At 33.8% G+C, this 20,160-nt stretch overlaps 1 protein-coding gene across 1 annotated transcript in view; it reads left to right on the top strand.

Annotated features, from left to right (window-relative positions):
- The first annotated feature begins 4,821 nt into the window (after positions 1 to 4,821).
- LOC142537113 (protein ILITYHIA) overlaps positions 4,822 to 20,160 on the top strand; it is a 66,896-nt gene continuing 51,557 nt past the window's right edge. The window contains exons 1-15 of the mRNA XM_075642686.1: positions 4,822 to 5,089; positions 9,252 to 9,634; positions 9,746 to 9,877; positions 9,982 to 10,363; positions 10,495 to 10,641; positions 10,918 to 11,102; positions 11,197 to 11,323; positions 11,466 to 11,539; positions 11,870 to 11,946; positions 13,374 to 13,410; positions 13,483 to 13,649; positions 16,384 to 16,567; positions 16,887 to 16,964; positions 17,763 to 17,882; positions 17,976 to 18,035. Coding sequence (XP_075498801.1) covers positions 4,963 to 5,089; positions 9,252 to 9,634; positions 9,746 to 9,877; positions 9,982 to 10,363; positions 10,495 to 10,641; positions 10,918 to 11,102; positions 11,197 to 11,323; positions 11,466 to 11,539; positions 11,870 to 11,946; positions 13,374 to 13,410; positions 13,483 to 13,649; positions 16,384 to 16,567; positions 16,887 to 16,964; positions 17,763 to 17,882; positions 17,976 to 18,035 — 2,280 coding nt within the window. The 5' untranslated portion in view covers positions 4,822 to 4,962. The remainder of the gene's footprint in view (positions 5,090 to 9,251; positions 9,635 to 9,745; positions 9,878 to 9,981; positions 10,364 to 10,494; positions 10,642 to 10,917; positions 11,103 to 11,196; positions 11,324 to 11,465; positions 11,540 to 11,869; positions 11,947 to 13,373; positions 13,411 to 13,482; positions 13,650 to 16,383; positions 16,568 to 16,886; positions 16,965 to 17,762; positions 17,883 to 17,975; positions 18,036 to 20,160) is intronic.

Below are 20,160 nucleotides of genomic sequence, written 5' to 3' on the forward strand. Positions count from 1 at the left end.
GGTTAGCCACTGTTACTGTTCATGATCATTGGGCTCTTATTCATGTATTAGTTATACTTATATCATAGGTGACAACAAATCATTCGAAGTTTTGAAGAAAAAAATTAACGAACTACCATTTAACCCATCCGAATTTTCGATTTAGATCGGTTCTGTTCGTTATTTTGGTTATACCGAGATTTTGCTCACCCCTTAGGTTGCCGGAATTCGGAATTGGTAATATTTAGAAATCCCATGTCATAAGCAATCTTTTGGTACCCATTTTGCAAGGTAATTCATGATTTTTAAATTCGCTTGTCAGAGCATGTCGTAGTTTTCCGGCCATTTCTCAACTGGTTTTGCCGGTTCAGGCTGTAGATTGCTTCTAATCGAGCTTAAGAGCGATTCTTCCTCCCAGCGTGTTTCAGCCGTGTTATTTATTGGGTTAATGTTATAGATATCGAAGTTGATCGATATTGAGGTATGTTTTGTTGAACATATAATTTATTGTTGAACTAGGTATGTGATTGTTTGAGTATTTAACTATATTTGATAATTATGAAATTGTGTTATGATTATTCGACTTGATAAATATTTTAAATTTAATTGCTGTTAATTCCTGAGAAAATTTGATAATGCCTGAATTTATTATTTTGGGATTTTTAGACTTTAAAAATTTATTATTGACAAATAAAATAACTCAAATTATTAATTTAATTTGAATAAATTTGGGGAAATGAATAATAATTTGATGAAAATAAATTATTTTCCACGAGTTTGGATAACCAATAAGCATTTGGAGTTTCATAGATTTATTGAGGTATTTCATCGTTTTCTTTACAGTTTCTATAAAGATGTGTAATATGACTTATGTTAGCTTTTGACATGTATTTATTGTTTTTTTATTTGATATTGGAATGAAGTGATTCATTTTATAAGATTATGTTTTATTTATGAAATCAAATATGAATTTAAAATGCATGAGAGTAATCTATTGATTATATGAAATTATGATCGCTCGCACATTCATATTGTGCTATCATTCATTTATTTTCGAGAATATCGTTCAATTTGTGATAAGTATTATAGACATTAGATAGTCGAGGATGTGATTGTGTCAGAAAACAAAGATCGGTGTTTAATTTCCCTGATATGTCATATTTACGGGAGGTCATGCCAAATGATCCTTAACATATGAAATATTATCGTAATATTAAACCTTAATAAGGCACTATCTCTGTCCCAAATATAATGTCTTGTTTTTTCACACCTATCAAAAAATCATTGGAAAGTAAATATTAATTTTTTTAAAAAAATATTTCTTATTTTATCCTTATTTAATTCATTCAAAAAATAATTTCACATTAATTTTCAAATACTTAATTAATAGAGGTATATCAGTAAAAAAATACAAAATATATAAATAAATATATACATCTGACTATATATTTGGGACAACATAAAAATTTAAAAAAAAATGTAATTGAGATGAGTTGAATATTTATACATGCATGCATACCACAATAAATATTCTAATAGGTAATAGATGTGTTAACTCATCTGTATAAATATTAAATCGCTACTTATTCAGCCTTATAACTTACCAATTTTTTTCTTTATGAGCTTACAATTTATCTATTTCAGCTTTTAATTTTTTTATATTTGGAATTCATTTGTATATATTTAAAGATTTCAAAGTTTTGCTATGTATGGATAAATATCTTAAAATCTAGACTAGATTGAAAACTATGTAATTGATTGAAAATAAATGATATATATTATAATTATAAATAAAATTGAAGAATTCAATTGCTCTATAACTACATACTATAAAAAAACCAAACCACAATAAAATAAAATAATAAATAATGTATGATGTAAATACTAGCTAAAATGTGATATCAATGTCCAGCAAGTTAGCCATATTATCCTTTTGTTGAAATGTATATGCTCAAAACGTAAACGTCGCAAGATTGTTTAGAGGTACGTAAGTGCTGAAATATTTCTATTTGTTGCATATTTATCTACTATAATATGATTCATGCTTTATTGGCATTGTATATGATGCACACACGGGCTAAAATAGGGTATCCATGTCTAACAAGTTACAAGTATTATTTTTTTGTTGAAATGTCTAGGCTCAGAATATAAGTGTTGCAAGGTTATTTAAAAATACGTAAATATTCGGATATTTGTATTTTTTGCATATTTATCTACGATTGTATGACACGTGTTTTTTCATTATATATTTTACATTGTATATCACGAGCTTATATTATCATTTGAGATAAACTTTGATAAAATAGGGTTACTCAACACATTTTTTTTGACAGGTTCAGGTAGCATGATCCGCCCACTGATCTGACAAGCTATGGTGACCCTGGAAATCGTAGGTCCATGTCCCATCGAGTGTGGGAGCAACCCACTGGTTTTACAAAGTAAAATGTTGCACACTTAAGCGTCTCTAGATCGAGTAAGATATTTGAGTATTTAATCCCTGATTTACTATAAAATGCTTTTGTACATCAGCATATAATTTTTTTCGCACGTATTTATTTATTGGCCGATTATGTCTCTCGCATCTTTGCTTTTATCTTGGACACCTAATTCTGACAAACAGGTTTTAGATTGGACTAGCCATGCGGACTGAGCTGTGACTATAAGAGATTAGGATTTGGCAAAGCATTCTGCATTGTTATTTATGTATTTCTTGTGAGACGGTCTAATGGATCTATATCCTTGAGAGGGATTGGTATGATCCATGGGTACAATGAAAAATATATTTTTGACATATAAGTAATATTTTTCACTAGTCGGGCCTGGTCGAAGATTCGTCACACCAAATTAAAACTTGAGACGGTCTCGTAGGGGTTTTTGTGATATTTAAGTTTTGAAATTTCAGTTTGTATTTTGTAATTATGATTAGTGTTTACTTAAGTTTTTATTAAATATGCACTCGTTTGGTGACATTTCGGGTAATGTCACTAAAATTATTCTATTTTAATTAAATATTAATAGAAACTCTTAAAAGAAAATCATCTCTAAAATGTTTAATTTAAATATATAGTATCTACGATTTCAATTGTAATGTTTTGGTTATGGTTTTAAGTTTTGTGCTACTTTTATATATTTAGTTATTCATACTTTGTATCATGTTAAATAAAATATATTATGATCAAAAAAATAGTTTATAGAGAGGTGAATGAACTCTTTAAAATATATTTGAAATTTGTAAGTTAACTTCAATAGCCGTTAGCAGCTAAAACCCTTTCTTGAACAACTAATTTTAACTGGACATCTTAAAAAAAATTTGAGTACGAAAAATGATTCAACTAGACTCAATGAGAAAATATATATTTCATGTGCGAATTTTTGACAAAAAAGAACATGAAATATATGTGAAGTCGAATAAATAACACAAAGATTTATATGGATATTCGGAGATTTAAATACTCATGTGTCATCATTTCTTCAAATTATGAAATAATCCACTAAAATATTTTGATTTATACAATCATTGTACAAACCTGCTTCGATTATGACTTATCACACTGCCTAAGTCAAAACTCTTAGTATTAATTCAACACAACAATTTATAATTGTTTAAGAACCATCAGTTCATCAGAAATAACATATTTTTCGAAAGGTTAGCTTGAACAACTAGATTTTATAAGGGTAGCAAGAGTTGATCTTTGATGATCTGATATAAACAAATCGACGCGTGCTTGGTGAACAACTTGATATTTTGTAAAGAATAAGTGTGCTTGAGATCCCGTATATCACAAATTGAAAGCTTGGAATTTATTGATTTCTTGGTGGTTATGAAATTCTGAATATGTATGTTCGTATCCGAAGTATTCCAACGGTTAGATAACTTTATCAACAATCATTTGTATTTTCTCTCGACAAATTGTATTGTCAATCTCTTTTCATCGTACACTACATAAATACTCATTTTTTTTTTTACGATTTTGACTCTTTTTGTTTGTGAAAAATTGATTGATTCTTGACATTTTAGATAACATTTATGTCAATTTGACATTTTAGAAAACATTTATGTCAATTGGGAGTTGGTATGATACTTTCCTTGTGATTTTATATGATAATTTTTGAGTGACTTTAGTTTGTTGTATCCGTCTTAACCTGTAAATGTCTAACCAGATAGAGTTGAATGTTAAGACTCTTAAATATTTATTTGATATAAGGTTTCTTTTAGAAACTGATTTTCGAGATGATCTTTTTAATTATGTCTGTAGCTTGAACTTCTGATAGAACAATAAGTGGTCTGAATTGTCTAGCGTCCAAAGTCATGTAAATACAAGAAATAGACCGTTGGATCCAAAATTGCTCGATGATGTTTTTGTAATTGTCAAAACTTTGGATATTTTGAATTTAACAAAATAAATATTTTTATATAATATTATGTTTTCAACTTTTTAAAAGAGTGTAGTAGTAATTTTTGGTATATCAACTGTCTGTAAATTTATATCATTATTATCATATATCTTAATTAAAATTTCAATATAAATATTTTTCAACATGTTAATAATTAAAATTTTTAATCAAAGTTTATTCACCTAATAAAGAATTTTTTTGATTTGTTGAAAAATATTTGTTTATTGTTTAAAATTTTGATAAATTTTTTTAAACATCAATATTTATTAATTTTAATAATTAATTATATAAAATAAAATTTTATACATCGAGTAAAATCAATTTTTTCTAAAAATACAATTTTATATTTTCAGTTATACTACAAAAATTTATTTTCTTGAAAATTTAACATTCAATATAATATAAATTGTTGATTAATGTTAAAATTACTCTTAACTCCATAGTCGCACTTTCTTAATCCTGTTAAAAGTCGGAACTGTGTGCTAAACACTTAATCGCTGTCCCTGCTCTTGGCCAGCCACCTTCTAAAACCCTAACACAGAGCTCCAGTAAGCTATTCCCACCATTTCATTCACTTTTCTGATCGAGATGGAACCCAACGGAGGCAGTCAAATGGAGTTGTTGATATCTGTCGCTCCTTCAGTCTCGACGCCTTCCTCGAAGCGGCGAATTCAGATCTTCCGCAGTCAGATTCCATCCATTCTCAACAATTTAGGTATTATTTCCTCCATATAAGCCGAATGAATTGTGTTTTCTGATGTATTCGTTAATGTGCGATATCCTAAATTCTTGTCAGTCGAGTTAGAAAAATTAGACGATAAGGTACGATTCTTGAGGCGTGCGGTACGATATTTTGTTTGTTTTTTTTATGGTAAAGTTTTGTTTTTGGTGGTAAAGTTTTGTTTGATTTCTTGTTTTTCTTTCTCGACTTGGTCTTTCTTAATTCTGCCCTTTTGTCCTCAGTCGCAGTACTTTCTGATGGATTTTGTGTTGCATTGTTCCATAAGTATCAGTTCATCATTTTTCGTCTTTATTATGCATTTGACACTTGTTACACGTTAATGCTAAACAGACTTACTATGCGCATGCATGCGGTCATTAATTTAGTTGGCAGATGCTTAGTTTTCTGAAATCCCCTGATATATGTTCGAGTGGTGGTCTGCATTGTGTGAAGGACAGAAGGAGTATGTTAATAACCTTGAAGGAGAACATTGGTGTATGGTTCTATGATATTATCACCGTAAATGAACTTCAAGTGCCATAAAGTTTCAAATTTGATTTATATCGGTACTTTTGAGAAAAGATTGGTGAAATGGTGATCCCAGATTTTTATCTTCTTGTGCTATAGGATTTAGTCTTTCCTTGTTCTTTTTCGAGGTTTCATCATTGAGTAAGTAGCGATTTCACCAAGTATGGGAATAGGGCTTGGATGATGAGGAAATATTAAAATTATATAGTTTGAAATCCCATCTATCTCAAAGTTATTTGTTGGCTGTAAACTGTGTAGATGTTTGGATTGTAAACTGGTTTTCCTGATCATGACCATGGAATTTTGGTTAAGGATGATACTGTTTCCTTCTTTAGAGGTGCACAAGTTTAATATGAAGATATCCTTCTAGGGCGCTTGCAAGCAGAGTTTTTCTTATGAATCTTAGTTTAATTGTCTATGGTTCAAGGACTAAAATTTGGGTTCATCATCGGTGTGGGTTGAAGCTTGGGCTTGATATTGGAACATTGTTAGAAGATGTTGTTTTCTCCCGAAGAGGCAGAATTAGTATTTGGAGAATTGATTTTTGCAGCTTTGCTTGGTTTGATAGTTTTTTTTAAAATTTTTATAAGAGACAATATTTTATTAATAATATGATGAGAACAAGTACATCAGTGAACTAGTGGTCCACTTTCAATAGGAATTACATAATTTCAATGTTGTATCAATTATACACATAAGCCCAATCTCGCAATATGTCTAAGATCGAGACGTTCTTAAAGTCATGATGAGTGCCGATCCACATAGCAACTTTGATCTTGATTTTTTCCCAGCACTGTTCTGTAGTGCCTTCCTTATCTTCAAAAATTCTTTGATTTCTTTCCAGCTATACTGTCCAGCATATGCCCTGAACCACCACTTACCAAAAAATTCTTCTCCTCGTACCAGTTAGCTGTCCTAGATCCATAGCGAATAAATCCCTTGTTGACTTAGGCATCACACAAACCAGTCCCACCTCTTGCAAAGCTCTGGCCCACAATCCGGTCGTGAATGGACAATGTATTAGCATATGATCCCGAGTTTCCGTTTCATTTCTACACAACACACATCAATTTGGGCACATAGCAATTGAGGGCCACTTTTTTTGCAACATCTCCGAGGTCGGTAGCTTACCCTGAGTCGTTGTCCACGAGAATACATGAATCTTTTTTGGAACCGGAACCTTCCAAATAACATGGAAAAGAGGAAATACGGGAAATCGACTATGTGTGCGGGCATGCTTGTTATTATTATTATTTTACGTACACATGCTTTCCATGTTATTTACGTGATAGCGTTCATATGATGCGATATGACATATATCCTTGGGCTGGGTGGTGAGTTTGTTTAAATAGCTCTTGAAACATTTTCAAATTTTTTGCATACCTTGGAAACAAACCAAATTATCTTAATGGGAGCAATTGTTCGCTCAGTAATTGCATCTGTAAATTCTTTAAACAAAGACGAAAAATTTAATTGATGGAATACACCTTGCAAGTTGCACCCAAGTTAGCAAGTACAAGAAATGCTTCACATACTCGTTTTAAACTTTTACTATTTGCCACAAGAGCAAAGAATGTAACTACAAATAAATCTTAAGATTTATAGGTGTTCGAAGGTAGAGTAATCTTTTCATCTTCTTTTTTACGATGAAGGGGGGAATTTACTAGTGTTAGTTATCTCATAGACCACCTCACACAGATTGTAGGCCTGCATTACTAGCAAACATACTTAGGCGTCACTCAAATTATGTTTATCCTTGGGCTGATCTCTTTTATATCCTTAATGTTAAAATATCCCTCAATCATGTGGCTGTGGCTAATTTTGTGTTTCTCATTCTAGGACTAGAGTTGTGCAAGTAATTTATTGTCTTGATACATGCCTATTGAAGCAAAGTCATAACATAATTGATAATTCTAATATCTTTACTTCTTAGCTTTGTAAATTGTATGGAATCATTCTTTTTCAACAATCGATGATTGAGTTATGCTTGAACTATCGAGACACGGTTGTCTTAGATGCTAAGTGTGCTCTAAGATAATGATTCAAGCTTTTCAAGCCAAAGCCAAGCATTTGAGCTAGCTGGCATGATGAGGTCGGGTATGTAAGCATGAGATTCTTTATTCTTTCGAGCTGGAGATTTTGAAATTCCATGAGCTTGGCTTATGTTTTACGCCGATAGTGACTGATTTGGGTGGATAAGATGATTTAAAAGTGGAAGTAAGTTACTTAAACACAATATTAATCTAATAAATAATAAATAATAATAAAAATATTAAAGTTCTCGAGCTATTGCACAAAATGGAGGAGGCTCAAATTTGGCTTGAACAATTTCAAACATAGGCTTGAGCTCATCTTGAATTTGATAAATCTGCATTCAATTGAATTTTGTACAAGCCAGTTCAAAAATCTCGTGATCTGGCTCAAGTTATTAGCATTCGTAGATAAGGACAAAGATTTCTCCCCTTAAGGTTTCAAACAATTATCCTGTCGTTATGAATATAAGAACATCTGACAATCGAGACGATATGGGAGAAGTGATCAAATAATTGTCATCAGTGAAAACATGCATGCATCTCAATGATTTTTCTCATTTAGATATCATTTGGACAAAGGGATTTGTAGGAATAGGACCCAACAAGAGAGGAGTTAACAATAAGCAGATTTGGCTGCTGGAAAGCTCGGGTTTCTCTTTCCTCCACTTGATCTTCTCACTTTGTTTGACAATTCTATTTTCTATTCTTACAAGATCTAAACATTATTTGGATTCCGATCAAGTTGCAAGTAGTTTGGAAATTTATTGCATAATATTTAGAATATTCACGATGTATTACAAAGAAAACAACTTTCAATCTGTTCTGGTGCATGTTATAAAGCTTGCGGGGAATACATGAATATTATATCTCCCGGTTCAAATTTCATGATGTTATCCTGGTGTAAGCTTTTGAGATAATCGAGTTTTCACCCGTTTGACCTGCAGAAACAATAGATTTAAAGAAAATAGATTTTATGTTTGGAAGACAAAAATGCTGAAAACTACGGAAGCAAATAATAGTAGCAGCTGTTTGGGAATCATGTAAAGAGGAAGACATAGGCTGAGGAGACACGACTCAATTGTGAGAGAAAATCAACTAGTGGATGCATCATGGGAATAGTTAGGCAGACGTTGAAGGTTCCCTCTATCGTTCATGGCTATCTGGATGACGGAATTTATTTGTCCGACCCAGGATTTTGTATTTATTGTATGCTTAATTTTTACGATTATAAGTTGGAATGACTAAGAATGCTGTGGTGCTGTTATGTTGAAATTGCTGCCTGTTGGCTGTCGCCACTCTCTCAATTATGTTGGCTATAAAAAAACAAAGCATGCCGAGTAGGTTCAATATCGCTTGTATATTTGAAGTTCTTCCTAATAAATAAAACTTGAAAACGTGCAGAAACCAAGAAGTACAGACTCTCTCATTTATTTTTTCTTTTTTCTTTTTGTAGTGGCAATTTCATGAATAAATGAACGTCTTATTTGACATTTTATCTCCAAAGTTTGTTTAATTTGCTTGAATATCGATGTTTGAAGGTGTTTGTCAAATCTCTACACAGAAAAGATAAATACTTCTGACACACAATTCTTCAGATTCTTTGCAGATGTCTATCGAAATCGTGTCCCTATTGGTTGATTTGCTTTTTCAAACATTATCAATATACGATGACCATGGATCAAGGAAAGCCGTGGATGAAGTTATTATCAAAGCTTTACGCGAGGATTTATTTATGAAAAGTTTTGCTACAACCCTTGTACAGGCTATGGAAAAGCAATCAAAGATCAAATCAATCACAGGAAGCTACAGGCTTCTAAAGTGGTCTTGTCTCCTCTTAACTTATAGTCAGTTTGCTACTTTATCAAACACTTTGTGCAGAGTGGCCCAAGCTCAGGCATTGGTGCTTAACATCGTCTTGCAAGGATCATTTTGTGTGAGAAGGGCAAGCAAGAAAACCCTTTTTCATTTGTTCTCTAAGGTCTCATTCCTTCTTTAGCCATGAATAGCTTTTCACCATTTATCTTGGGGGTGATTTTTTTGTTACCCAGGTTAATTGTACCATATATATTTACTTGGCTGTACTGTTCAGTCACCAGACATATATAAAGCATACATGGAGGGATTCAGAGATTCAAGGATATCATACAAAGACAGTGCAGAGTTAATATACTTGATGCTTGACTTTTTAAATTCAAATCCTGTTTCATTTGATGAACGAAAGGTGAAGTTTACCTTTTTCATTTATAATATCCACATTAGTGAAAACAATATGTAGATTCCCTAGATAGTGGGGTTTCATCTGTGTTTATTGTCTTGGTTTTTCAGGAAATATTTCTTGATATCTTTGTCAAAGCAGTTCTAAATGCAAGGGAAAAGCCGGCCATAGGCCTCAGTAAAGCATTTCTGCCATTATTTTCTCGTTTATCACATGAGGATTTTAAGAACACGATACTCCCATCATCTGTCAAGATGTTGAAACGGAATCCGGAGCTTGTCATAGAATCAATTGGAGTTCTTTTGAAATCTACGAACCTTGACCTAAGTAAATATGCTGTGGAAATTCTCTCAGTAGTATTGACCCAGGCAAGGCATGGAGATGAAGGAAGAAGATTTGATGCTTTAGCCATAGTTAGGAGCTTGAGCCAAAAATCAAGCAGTCCTGATTCTGTAGAAGCACTGTTTAATTATGTCAAATTGGTTATGGGAGGTTAGTTTATTTGTATTACCTTTTCCATATTCAGTTAATAGCTAGACTGTTGGTAAGGACTCCTTCAGTTTGCAGCTAACTAGTTGCTTTATGTTTGGTTGTCATATTCTCACTGCTTAGTGCATAAACAGGTTCTGAAGGCAGGCTTACATTTCCATACCAGAGAGTTGGAATGATTAACGCGCTTCAAGAAATTTCTCATGCTCCTGAAGGAAAATATCTCAATAGCTTGGCACCAACTGTATGCAGATTTCTGTTGTCTTGTTACAAGGATGAGGGTAGGTGGTCTACTTCATCTCTCTGTATGTACATATTACACAGATGCATGGTAATATTGCTCGCATACATCCTCTGATCTTTTTTAACTATTATTTTCCTTTTTGCTTTTAATATATCTAAATGTACACGTATGCAAAAAATGTATGTCTAGACATAAGGTCGGTTATGTACATTCTTTAGTAGTATTGATTTTTTTAAATTTATTTCCATTATGCTCTCAGCTTTTTGATCTAATATTGATGTTTATTAATCTTATTAGTTAAATGTAATTCCAGGAAATGAAGAGGTGAAACTGTCAAGTTTGAGTTGTTTAGCAGCTTGGACTGTAAAATCGGTAGATGCCATTTCCCAAGATTTAGTTACCTTCTTTGTTCATGGGCTGAAAGAGAAGGAAGCTCTGAGAAAGGGCCACCTTCGTTGTCTGCGATTAATTTGCAAAAAAACTGATTCAGTTATGCAGGTGAGATTATTCATGATTTATAATTTGTATTGTTGACCATGCTGTCCTAAATGTTTGTTATACAAACATCAAAGTTTTATGATGCATGCTCCAGATGACAGAGTTATTGCAGACTCTTCTCCAACTTGTTAAAACTGGTTTTAGCAAAGCTGTACAGAGATTGGAGGGTATTTATGCATTGTTCTGTGTGGCAAAAATTGCTGTCGTTGACGTGAAAGCAGGTTTTATTACTTGCTGATTTCAGTTTTTTGCCTCAACTAACCATCTCTGTTTTAAGTTGCTTTATGATTTACGTACTTCCACTATGAGGGGCCCTAAGTCGTTTCCATTATTTTTCATTTCTCATTCCTACCATTTTCCTAGAGGAAACTGTATCGAAGGAGAAGATTTGGCAGTTGATATTACAGAATGAACCTTCAGTCATTCCAATTTCCTTGGTAAATAATTAACTTCTTTACTCTTTCTAAGTCAACTTACAACCACAAATAGTAATTTAAATCTCTCCCTTGTGATTTTTGAAAGTAATCAGCTTGTGGTGCTATGAACGAATTTCATTATATGAGGAGTTCATAACTGCGTTTTAAAATATTTTGGTTGGAAATTGGGCTTACGGCATTCAATACACTCAAATAATGAGAGTTTAAATCCTGATATCCATTGACGGTAACAGATAAAAAATGATTATATGATAAAAGTGCTTTCATATGTTCATGTTCCTTTCTGCCTTTTTCTGGAACCTTCGAGCTTATCCTCATGTGACTTGACAGGCTTCAAAATTACCAGCTGATGATTTGTTGGCATGCATTGACCTTATGGAGGTTCTCATTGTTGATTATCCTCAAAGGTGTGCTCTGAACAATCTTTGATCATATTGATCTCTTATGTGCTAAAGAAGAAATAGTTGTCCTCTGTTGGATTGGAACCGTTTGCAGTTCTTATTTTATTTTAGATTGAATCTATTACTTATGGTTTACCAAAAGAAGCAATGGTTGTACCGATGCTTGAAGAAACATCATTCTCAATCTAGGCAGTAAGGGCCAAAATTAGATGGACTTTTCATACTCTTTTTGAGAAACCTAGATCCTTTCTCATCTTGGAGGTATTTATATATTTTCAACCAGGGTTTTTAGCATCCTCAATCTGGCTAAAAGCCCAAAAAACATACAAAGCCGCATGTTGTGGGAGGCTTCTAGGAAGAAATTTCAAGCCTAGTCCAAGTCTTTTGATGGGCTGAGCTGTAGTCTCCTCAATTTCTTCAAAATCAATTGAAGACAGTAGGGCCCACTTATTAAGATGGACTGAATCATTTCTTTCAAACAGTTTAACATGCAAATTATATCTTCAGCACCAAACCCAAATAAGCGTGATGTTGTGGGTCCTTCTTTGGAAAGAGGTAGTGCCACCAGCAGTAATAATTCAAAGAAGAATAGGAGCAGCCAGTCTAAACCTGTGAAACTTGGATATGCTAGTTTTGGCCACAGGAGCCCGTGCATTATTCTTGGGGAAATCTAGTAAGGAAACTCAATCTTGTAAAAACCTCTACCGTCTCAAATACCCTTAGTGTCCGGCTCGACTGCATCATCTCATAAATAACCTAATGTATTAGCTCGTCAATGAAAAATTCAGCTGGAAGTTCACGAAAACTTTTTAAACTAGAAAGGAGGAAGAAGTCTTGGGTTGAGGAAATTCAAGAGTTCAAAGTAGATTGCGAGATCAACGACTCTTTTGACGTGTATTTCGACCAGATGCTCTATCATTTCTTGGAATAGTCTGATGAGGAGATGGAAGAATTAAAATGTTTGATAGCATCTCTTGAATTGGCTAGGAGTGGGTTAATGAATTTTATCCGGAAATACAAAGGGGGCTCCAATAATAACTGGAGTATTACTAAAAGCATTTGTAAGAAGTGTGGGGGTTCCCTGTCTAAATTTTAGCTTTCGTTTAGTTTTATTGTATTTTTCTCGAACGGTGATTTGTTGTTCCCACTTCCTAGTAGTCCCCCTTCCTGGTACATGTTTTTGTCATTCTCAATAATTGCAAATCAGCATGCCTGTTTAAAAAAATTTTGTTCCACTAGAAATGCCCTTGATACTTGTGGTTCTTTCACTATGAAGCAAAATTGTATGCTCGCACTCCATGGTCTAATATTTTACCCTTGAAATGTTAAAAGATGCTGTAGAAATGAGAGGTGGAAATCTTGATGATAGCATTCAGTAATCCGACAAAATTTTTAATATCTGATGGTTCATTACTTGTATTGTTGTGCTGCAGACTGTTGGAGATTTTTCCGAAAAAAGCATTCCTTCAGGTGATTAATACGACCTTTTTCATTTTATGTTTTGAAACATGTGGTTATTAACTGATAATCATTATGCTTCAGTTCATGTTGTTTTTGCTATGCCATCCTTATTGGATTATAAGGAAAGCAGCCCATGATACTACGAAAAAGATTCTTGCCGTTTCTCCTTCGCTGTGTGATGCTATTGTGGTCGAGTTCTCGAGTTATCTCTCTGTTGTGGAAGAAAAAGCTACTTTTCTAAGGATGAGGTGAAGTTCAACCGTCCTTCACTCTCCTTTCCCCCCCTTTGACTATTTGTGCCTTGTTTCATGTTCATCAGGATAGATGACTTGATATTTCTGAGCGCTGAAAGATATAATGTTTATACTGTTAAATTTAATGAAAACCCACCTTTAATGCTGTATACTTTTGGTTCTGATGAAAGCTGGACTTTTATTATCTTTGTTATTTGTTATTTTTTATAACAATGGTTTTAGATTGTCGATGCTCATATCTGCACCAAAATGTTCAATATCAAATCCAAGTAGAACTGGCGGTTGCTATTTTCCCATTTTCCGGGAAATCCTCTGCCTTCGTTTTCAATTAGCCGCACCGAGTTTCCGTATTGAGAATTAGTGGGGATGGTTTGTTTTCTTCATATATCGAAATTGATAGGGTAATCTTGTTTTGTTTATTTTCTTGAGAATTTTAAAAATGACTAGAATACTAAGTTTTGTTATCTTGTTCTTTAGTTTGTTTCCTATCAAAGCACAACAGATGTCCAATAACTGAGAAGAAATCTTCAATTAGATTGAACATCATTACAATGATGGTTTCATGAATTTTCTCAATCACATGAATCATGATTACCGTCGACATATTTAACCTGCATTGCTGCAGAGAATGCACATGATCATGCACGTATGGCAGAACGTCAAACTTAATGGGATTAGATGATGAGTCTAGGACGTGTTTGAAAAAAAAAGATGCTCAAATATTTTAAGTTTCAATGACAAGTTTGGGTTCAGTATTATGTCAGTCAAAATGTAAGCTTCTAGCAGCAAAAACATCATGGCTATGTTTGTTTCGCTTTCTCATTTTAAGATTTTCTCTCAAAATTTGAAAGTTAACGCATTTCCAAATTCCCACTAACATTTATTTTACCTATTTTTAAAAATTTTCATCTGCCTGTCCACTTTTTGTGATTAATAGCTTTAGTTAATATAATATAATTTCTTATATAAAAAAAATGTTCATCTACCTCATTTTGATAACTTAGGTTTTCATGTTTTCCAGTCCACATATCAAATCATTTTTCAAAATCCATAGTACTTTTACCAATTTCCCACTCAATATTATTTCATTACTAGTCAAACAACCTTTTAAAACATACCATCCAAACACTATCTCTAATTTTCTATACATATTAGTCTCAAATATGCGTAGTTATTCTAGTCTCTTTCATTTTCACTGAGGCCATCTATTATTCACAAGCGTTTGAATCTTTCTTTTTATTGGAAACAAATTTTTGTTAAATAAGAAAACAAAGTACAAGTAGGCGGATGAGAAATCCACAAAAGCCACAAGGAAAGAAAACTACTACATTTTCGTCAATAACATAGAAATTTCCAATTCCTCACTACATATGGGATAAGTAGATTTTTAAACTTTGCCAACTTTGTCGTCCAACTAGCGACCCTGAATTTGATCTTCTTTCAAACCTCATCTATAAAATCTGCTATGTCAGTGAAAATTCTTTTGTTCTGCTCCGACCAAATTGACCAAAATAAGCAATAAATTGCCACATACCGAAAACACATACTTTTCCTCCCCGATATGTAATCCTGGCTCTAAAAGAAACATATCATGCACCGTTCTTGGAAAGATCCACTTCAAATCCAATTCCTACAATACTTTGTTCCAAATTCCACTCGTGAACAAACAATGCAAAAGTAAATGATCTCGATCCTCCTCTTTTTTCTGGCATAGGCTACACCAGTTCGGACATAAAGCACAATTAGGCCATCTCTTTTGCAACGAATCACAAGTCAGCAATTTTCTCAAGCCACAGTCCACGAGAAAACTTGAACCTTATATGGGATACGGGAAATAAGGGAAGTTGCTGATCGGAAAAAAAAGACTCATAAAAAGAACTAACAGAAAAAGACCCCGAAGAGTCCCTCAACCAAACCCTAAAGTCCTCCCTACCCACCTGCAAAGGAACAATATCTAAGACCCCTAATAGAGTATCGAACTCAGCAGTTTCGACCTATTTAAAGCCCTTCTAAAATGCACATCCCAGGAAAAGTTGGAATTAACCATAGTCCACGACACTGATGAAATTGATGATAGGTTTGTTAAGAACCAAGGAGATCTGAAACAGAGATGGAAAACGCTCTTTGATAGACGAAACACCCCCACCATTTCCCTAGAAGTGCCTTATTCCTCAAACAAATATTCCCCAAACCCAATCCCCCCTATCTCGTGGTTTACAAGCTTGATCCTAAGCAACCACATGATAATGCACTTCCCCATCGGCTCCATCCTACAAAAAATCCCTCATAATTTTTTTCATACTTTTTGAAGTGACACTTTAAAGAGAGACATGAAGTACGTTGGCATCACACTCAAGACTGACACTATCAATGTTAGATGACCCCCTTTGATTGAAACGTTTTTTACCAGCTTGCTAGTTTTTTAGACATCTTGGAAAGCACGGGTTCCCAAAAGTCAAAGTTCCTGGGATTGACTCCCTTGGTACACTGAGATATTTAATTGGCCACTCCTCTTTTGTTTTCTATGAGTGTTTCTTTTTGGTGCCCTTTTAATTGATGAATGTTTGATACCTTTGGTTATTTCAATAGTTATTCGTTGAAAGACTAATTCATTCTTACCTTTGTCTCATCGGGTTGCTTCTTTCTTGGTGTATCTTTCTTTATTTTCTACCCTGTTATGTGTTATTTTCTGATGGCACTGATCCTTGTAAAATTATCTGGTATCCAGTGAAGCAGAAATTCCGGTGGATTCACAAGTTCCATTCCTTCCATCAGTTGAAGTTTTGGTGAAGGTTTTAGTTGCAATTGCGCCTGCAGTATTTGCTGCTTCCCAAGATGCTTGCCTGCAGCTCCTGTTTTGCTCACATCATCCATACCTCGTAGGGACAGGAAAAAAGGATGTGGTTTGGAGGGTATATTCTCTATTTCTTAATTTTGTTGAGCTTCACAACTTTTTTATATTAACCAACAAGCAATCAACTGTGTGTCAGTCAAAATGTAAAAAAATTTCTATCCTTCTGATTTTTTTTGAGGTTGGGGGCATTGGCAGGGGGATTGAGGTGGATTGGTGGTGGAAGTTAAATATGAATTAAAACAGATTTCCTTATGTTTCACAGGATATGCCAATTTTGGATCTATATATTCTATAACTGCCATGATTAATTTTTTTTGGCATGAAACAGATGTAAATATCACATTTAACCATGTTGCCGAAATTATTTTATTTTTCAGAGGGTGCAAAAGTGTTTGCAGAAGTTTGGTTTTGATGTGATTGGTCGTGTTACAACTAGTGTGGCTGACTTGTGTAAGGTGAGTGTTCCTTACTTCTTGCTAACACTGCTTACTGTCCAGATTGTCCAATACTCTTTTAGTCCTTGTTTGCTTTGGTTTCCGAAACCATTTCCATCTGACAAAATAAACACTAATGATTATTTTTATTTCTTTTATTTTCTTAAAAATATGTTTCTTCCTTTTCACATCTTCGGACATAACAATCACTTTTAATCAAAAATTTCAAACATTTTCCAAAATAGTCTATTATTATTTATATTTTAACCAAAAAATGTTTTTTTAAACAAGTTTAAATTATTTTATCAGATAATCTTCAGGCAGGATCCCACATTTATACTAACAATTCTATTTTTCTAAAAAGAAAAAAACAACCATCCTGTTGCTCTTTATCACTCTCCGTTGCTCTGTACTATAATGAATAACTATCGTTTGGAACTATTCTCAAAAGTTGGTCTAAACGGCTAAATGTGCTTAATGAGGACCAAACTGTTTGTCTTTTCAGTTGAAACTATCACCTTCCACTTTGTTTTTTTATTGCTGTTTACTTTTTGAAATTTGTTTCAGTTGACTTGTTTTTTATGTACTTATATTGCTGCTATGTTTATTTACTCATTCTATGGAAGTTAATGTTCATGTTATCAATGATGAACAAATCATCACGTATCAAATGATTTTAGATGCCTTATCATAATGTAAAACTTATCATGAAACTTTTCTTTTTGATCAAGGAAGACACATACTTGGAATATTTTACGTATCGTTACCGACTTTTTTTATTCATAGTAACTTTGTTTCAATATCGTTTGGGTTTGGAAGGGCTTATTAGGTTCAAAGGGATTGATGAGCCCAAATTATCTCGATCAAGAAGGGGCTATAAATTCATTGTCAACGTTGATGTCCATTATACCGGGAGATACCTATGCACAGTTCGAAAAGGTTACCTCAATTTTTTTTAATTCTCCTATAATCTTTCATGAACGTACCCGTTTTACGATCTTTTTATGCATTACTGTGTCCCCCATTTGGCAGCGCTTTATCAATCTCCCAGATCTGCGTACGCACGACACTCTCTCAGAAATTGATATTCAGGTCATTTTCTTAACATAATTTCTCTCTTTGTTGCTATCATCTAAAAAAGTCCCTATGCTACTGGTATGTAACAGGTTCTTGAAATTTGTTTCTTCTTTATTGCACATTATATTTATGATCATGGTTGTTTGACTGCTGATATCCATATAGTTGCACTCAGAATTTATATGCTATGGATTCGTTCAGCTTGCATTCTGAGTTTTTGCTTTTGCTCATGAAAGGGTTATGTTTTTCTATGAGAAGTGGCTAATAAATTTGGCATATTTTCCCTGAATTAATAGTTGTATTACCCGAATCCTGATATTTTTTTTGTTCTTCATGAATGGCCATTTTCATGGGCACAATTAATATTCTTGACTTGTAAATATGATCCTGAGATGGACCTTTTCAACTTTATGAGAAATTTTTTCAGGCATTCGATTTCTAGAATCCCGTGCTATCTTCGTGTCACATCCATTTTTATGACTCGGTCATTTTTGTGGGGTTATCTAATATTAGAAAACACCACTAGAACGTATTTGGTGTCTAACGTGTATCTTCTGTTGATGATCACACAAGAATCACCTTGATATCTCTCATGAAAAAAGTCTGAAGTTGGCCAAATCTTTAAAAAATTTAAGTGCCGTGGTCCAAACACAATACAAAACAAAGATCCCAGATTTCAAAACAGCTAATGCAAAATAGTGTTTCAAATTTATTTTGGGTGATTAGGTAGTTGTAAAAGGCAAGCACCTGGCAGGGCCTAGACGCTACCCATGACGAAGGTGCAGCCCTTGCATAAGGCGTGCACCTTTTGACTCATTTGCAGAACTCATGAGCTCCTCATGAAACAGACCAATTGCTTTTTAATTTTTTTTTTAGAAACCTAATTGTAAGACCAATAAGCCGGACATTCTTGCATCCGTGTTTTGTTTTTACTTTTCAGTTTTCACAAATAGCGTTCAGGGTTGCAGCAGCCCTTAATTTGCCTTTTCCCTTTACTGTTCCAGCAGGCTGTTTACGTCTTCTCATTCTTTCTACTGCTCCAGCCGGTTGTCTCTAATTTCAGTGACAGAGTCTCTCTTTTTGTTTAATAGTTTGCGAAATATATTTTTTTTGCTGTTAAATCAACTTTGTATATATCTATGCTTAGTGCGTTTTGGGCATCTCGCCTTGTTCTTTGCGCCTAAGGCTCCATGACACCTCCGTGCCTTAGTGACCTGCACACTTTAAATAACTATGGGTAATTAATAATTATTATCTAAACATTTAGGAATAATTCATCGAAGTTCTTTTGTTGACATCCCTGAATACAATGGGATTGCTAAGAGAAAAACAGGTGGCCCTGGAGGTTGCTATGTCCCTGATGTTCACTTCCCATGTTCCAAAACACTGACGGGAGAAGCTATCCTTACATTAATTATCTTAACAATAAAATTCCATCACGTGTTCTGAATTTCCGTACTCCTAATCACGTCCTTTAAATTTATTGAGAAAGTCGCGTGATTTCCACCATTCATCTTAAATTTTTTATATGCTTAGCCTTTGTCCACATTGAATAGTTAGCAAACTCCATGGATGTCACCTTTTTTTAGCAACAATCCTACTATTCCAAGTCCCAAGACTATCACGAAGGGGGAGAGTACATTAAAAGAACTTCAGTTTGGGATGTCATTCAAACTCAGACTACTCATGACTCTTATATACCTACAATCACCAATATCAACGGTGGTTATCTTGATTCTTACATGGAGTCACCTCTTGTTGGGTCTCTTGTGCCTTCAAGTACTTCTAACCATGTTTAACTCCTTTGGTCTCCTAATCTTCCTTAGAGTCCTCGAGCCATTCAAAGAATCTCTATCACCTTGACTTCCTCTTATAAAAGAAATAGTGAACTTAGCGTTTATCCAATGTAGAGATGACATCAAAAGGAGATGACACAGCAAGCACTTCCTGAGGCACTCGACAAGTCAGATTTTACACCTAGACCCCCAAAAATATCTCAAAGCAGTTCTCACCCTGATCTTCTAGTCATGAGCTGCATTACGATTGCCATCACCTTATGGGAAAGAAGAACAAAACATTTGTGTTATAATTTATCTTAAAATAGATTATCCCCAGAATATGGTGCCTTTGTCTCAAATTT

Source organism: Primulina tabacum, chromosome 1 (assembly GCF_025594145.1).
Source record: "Primulina tabacum isolate GXHZ01 chromosome 1, ASM2559414v2, whole genome shotgun sequence".
In the NCBI taxonomy this organism is placed as follows: domain Eukaryota; kingdom Viridiplantae; phylum Streptophyta; class Magnoliopsida; order Lamiales; family Gesneriaceae; genus Primulina; species Primulina tabacum.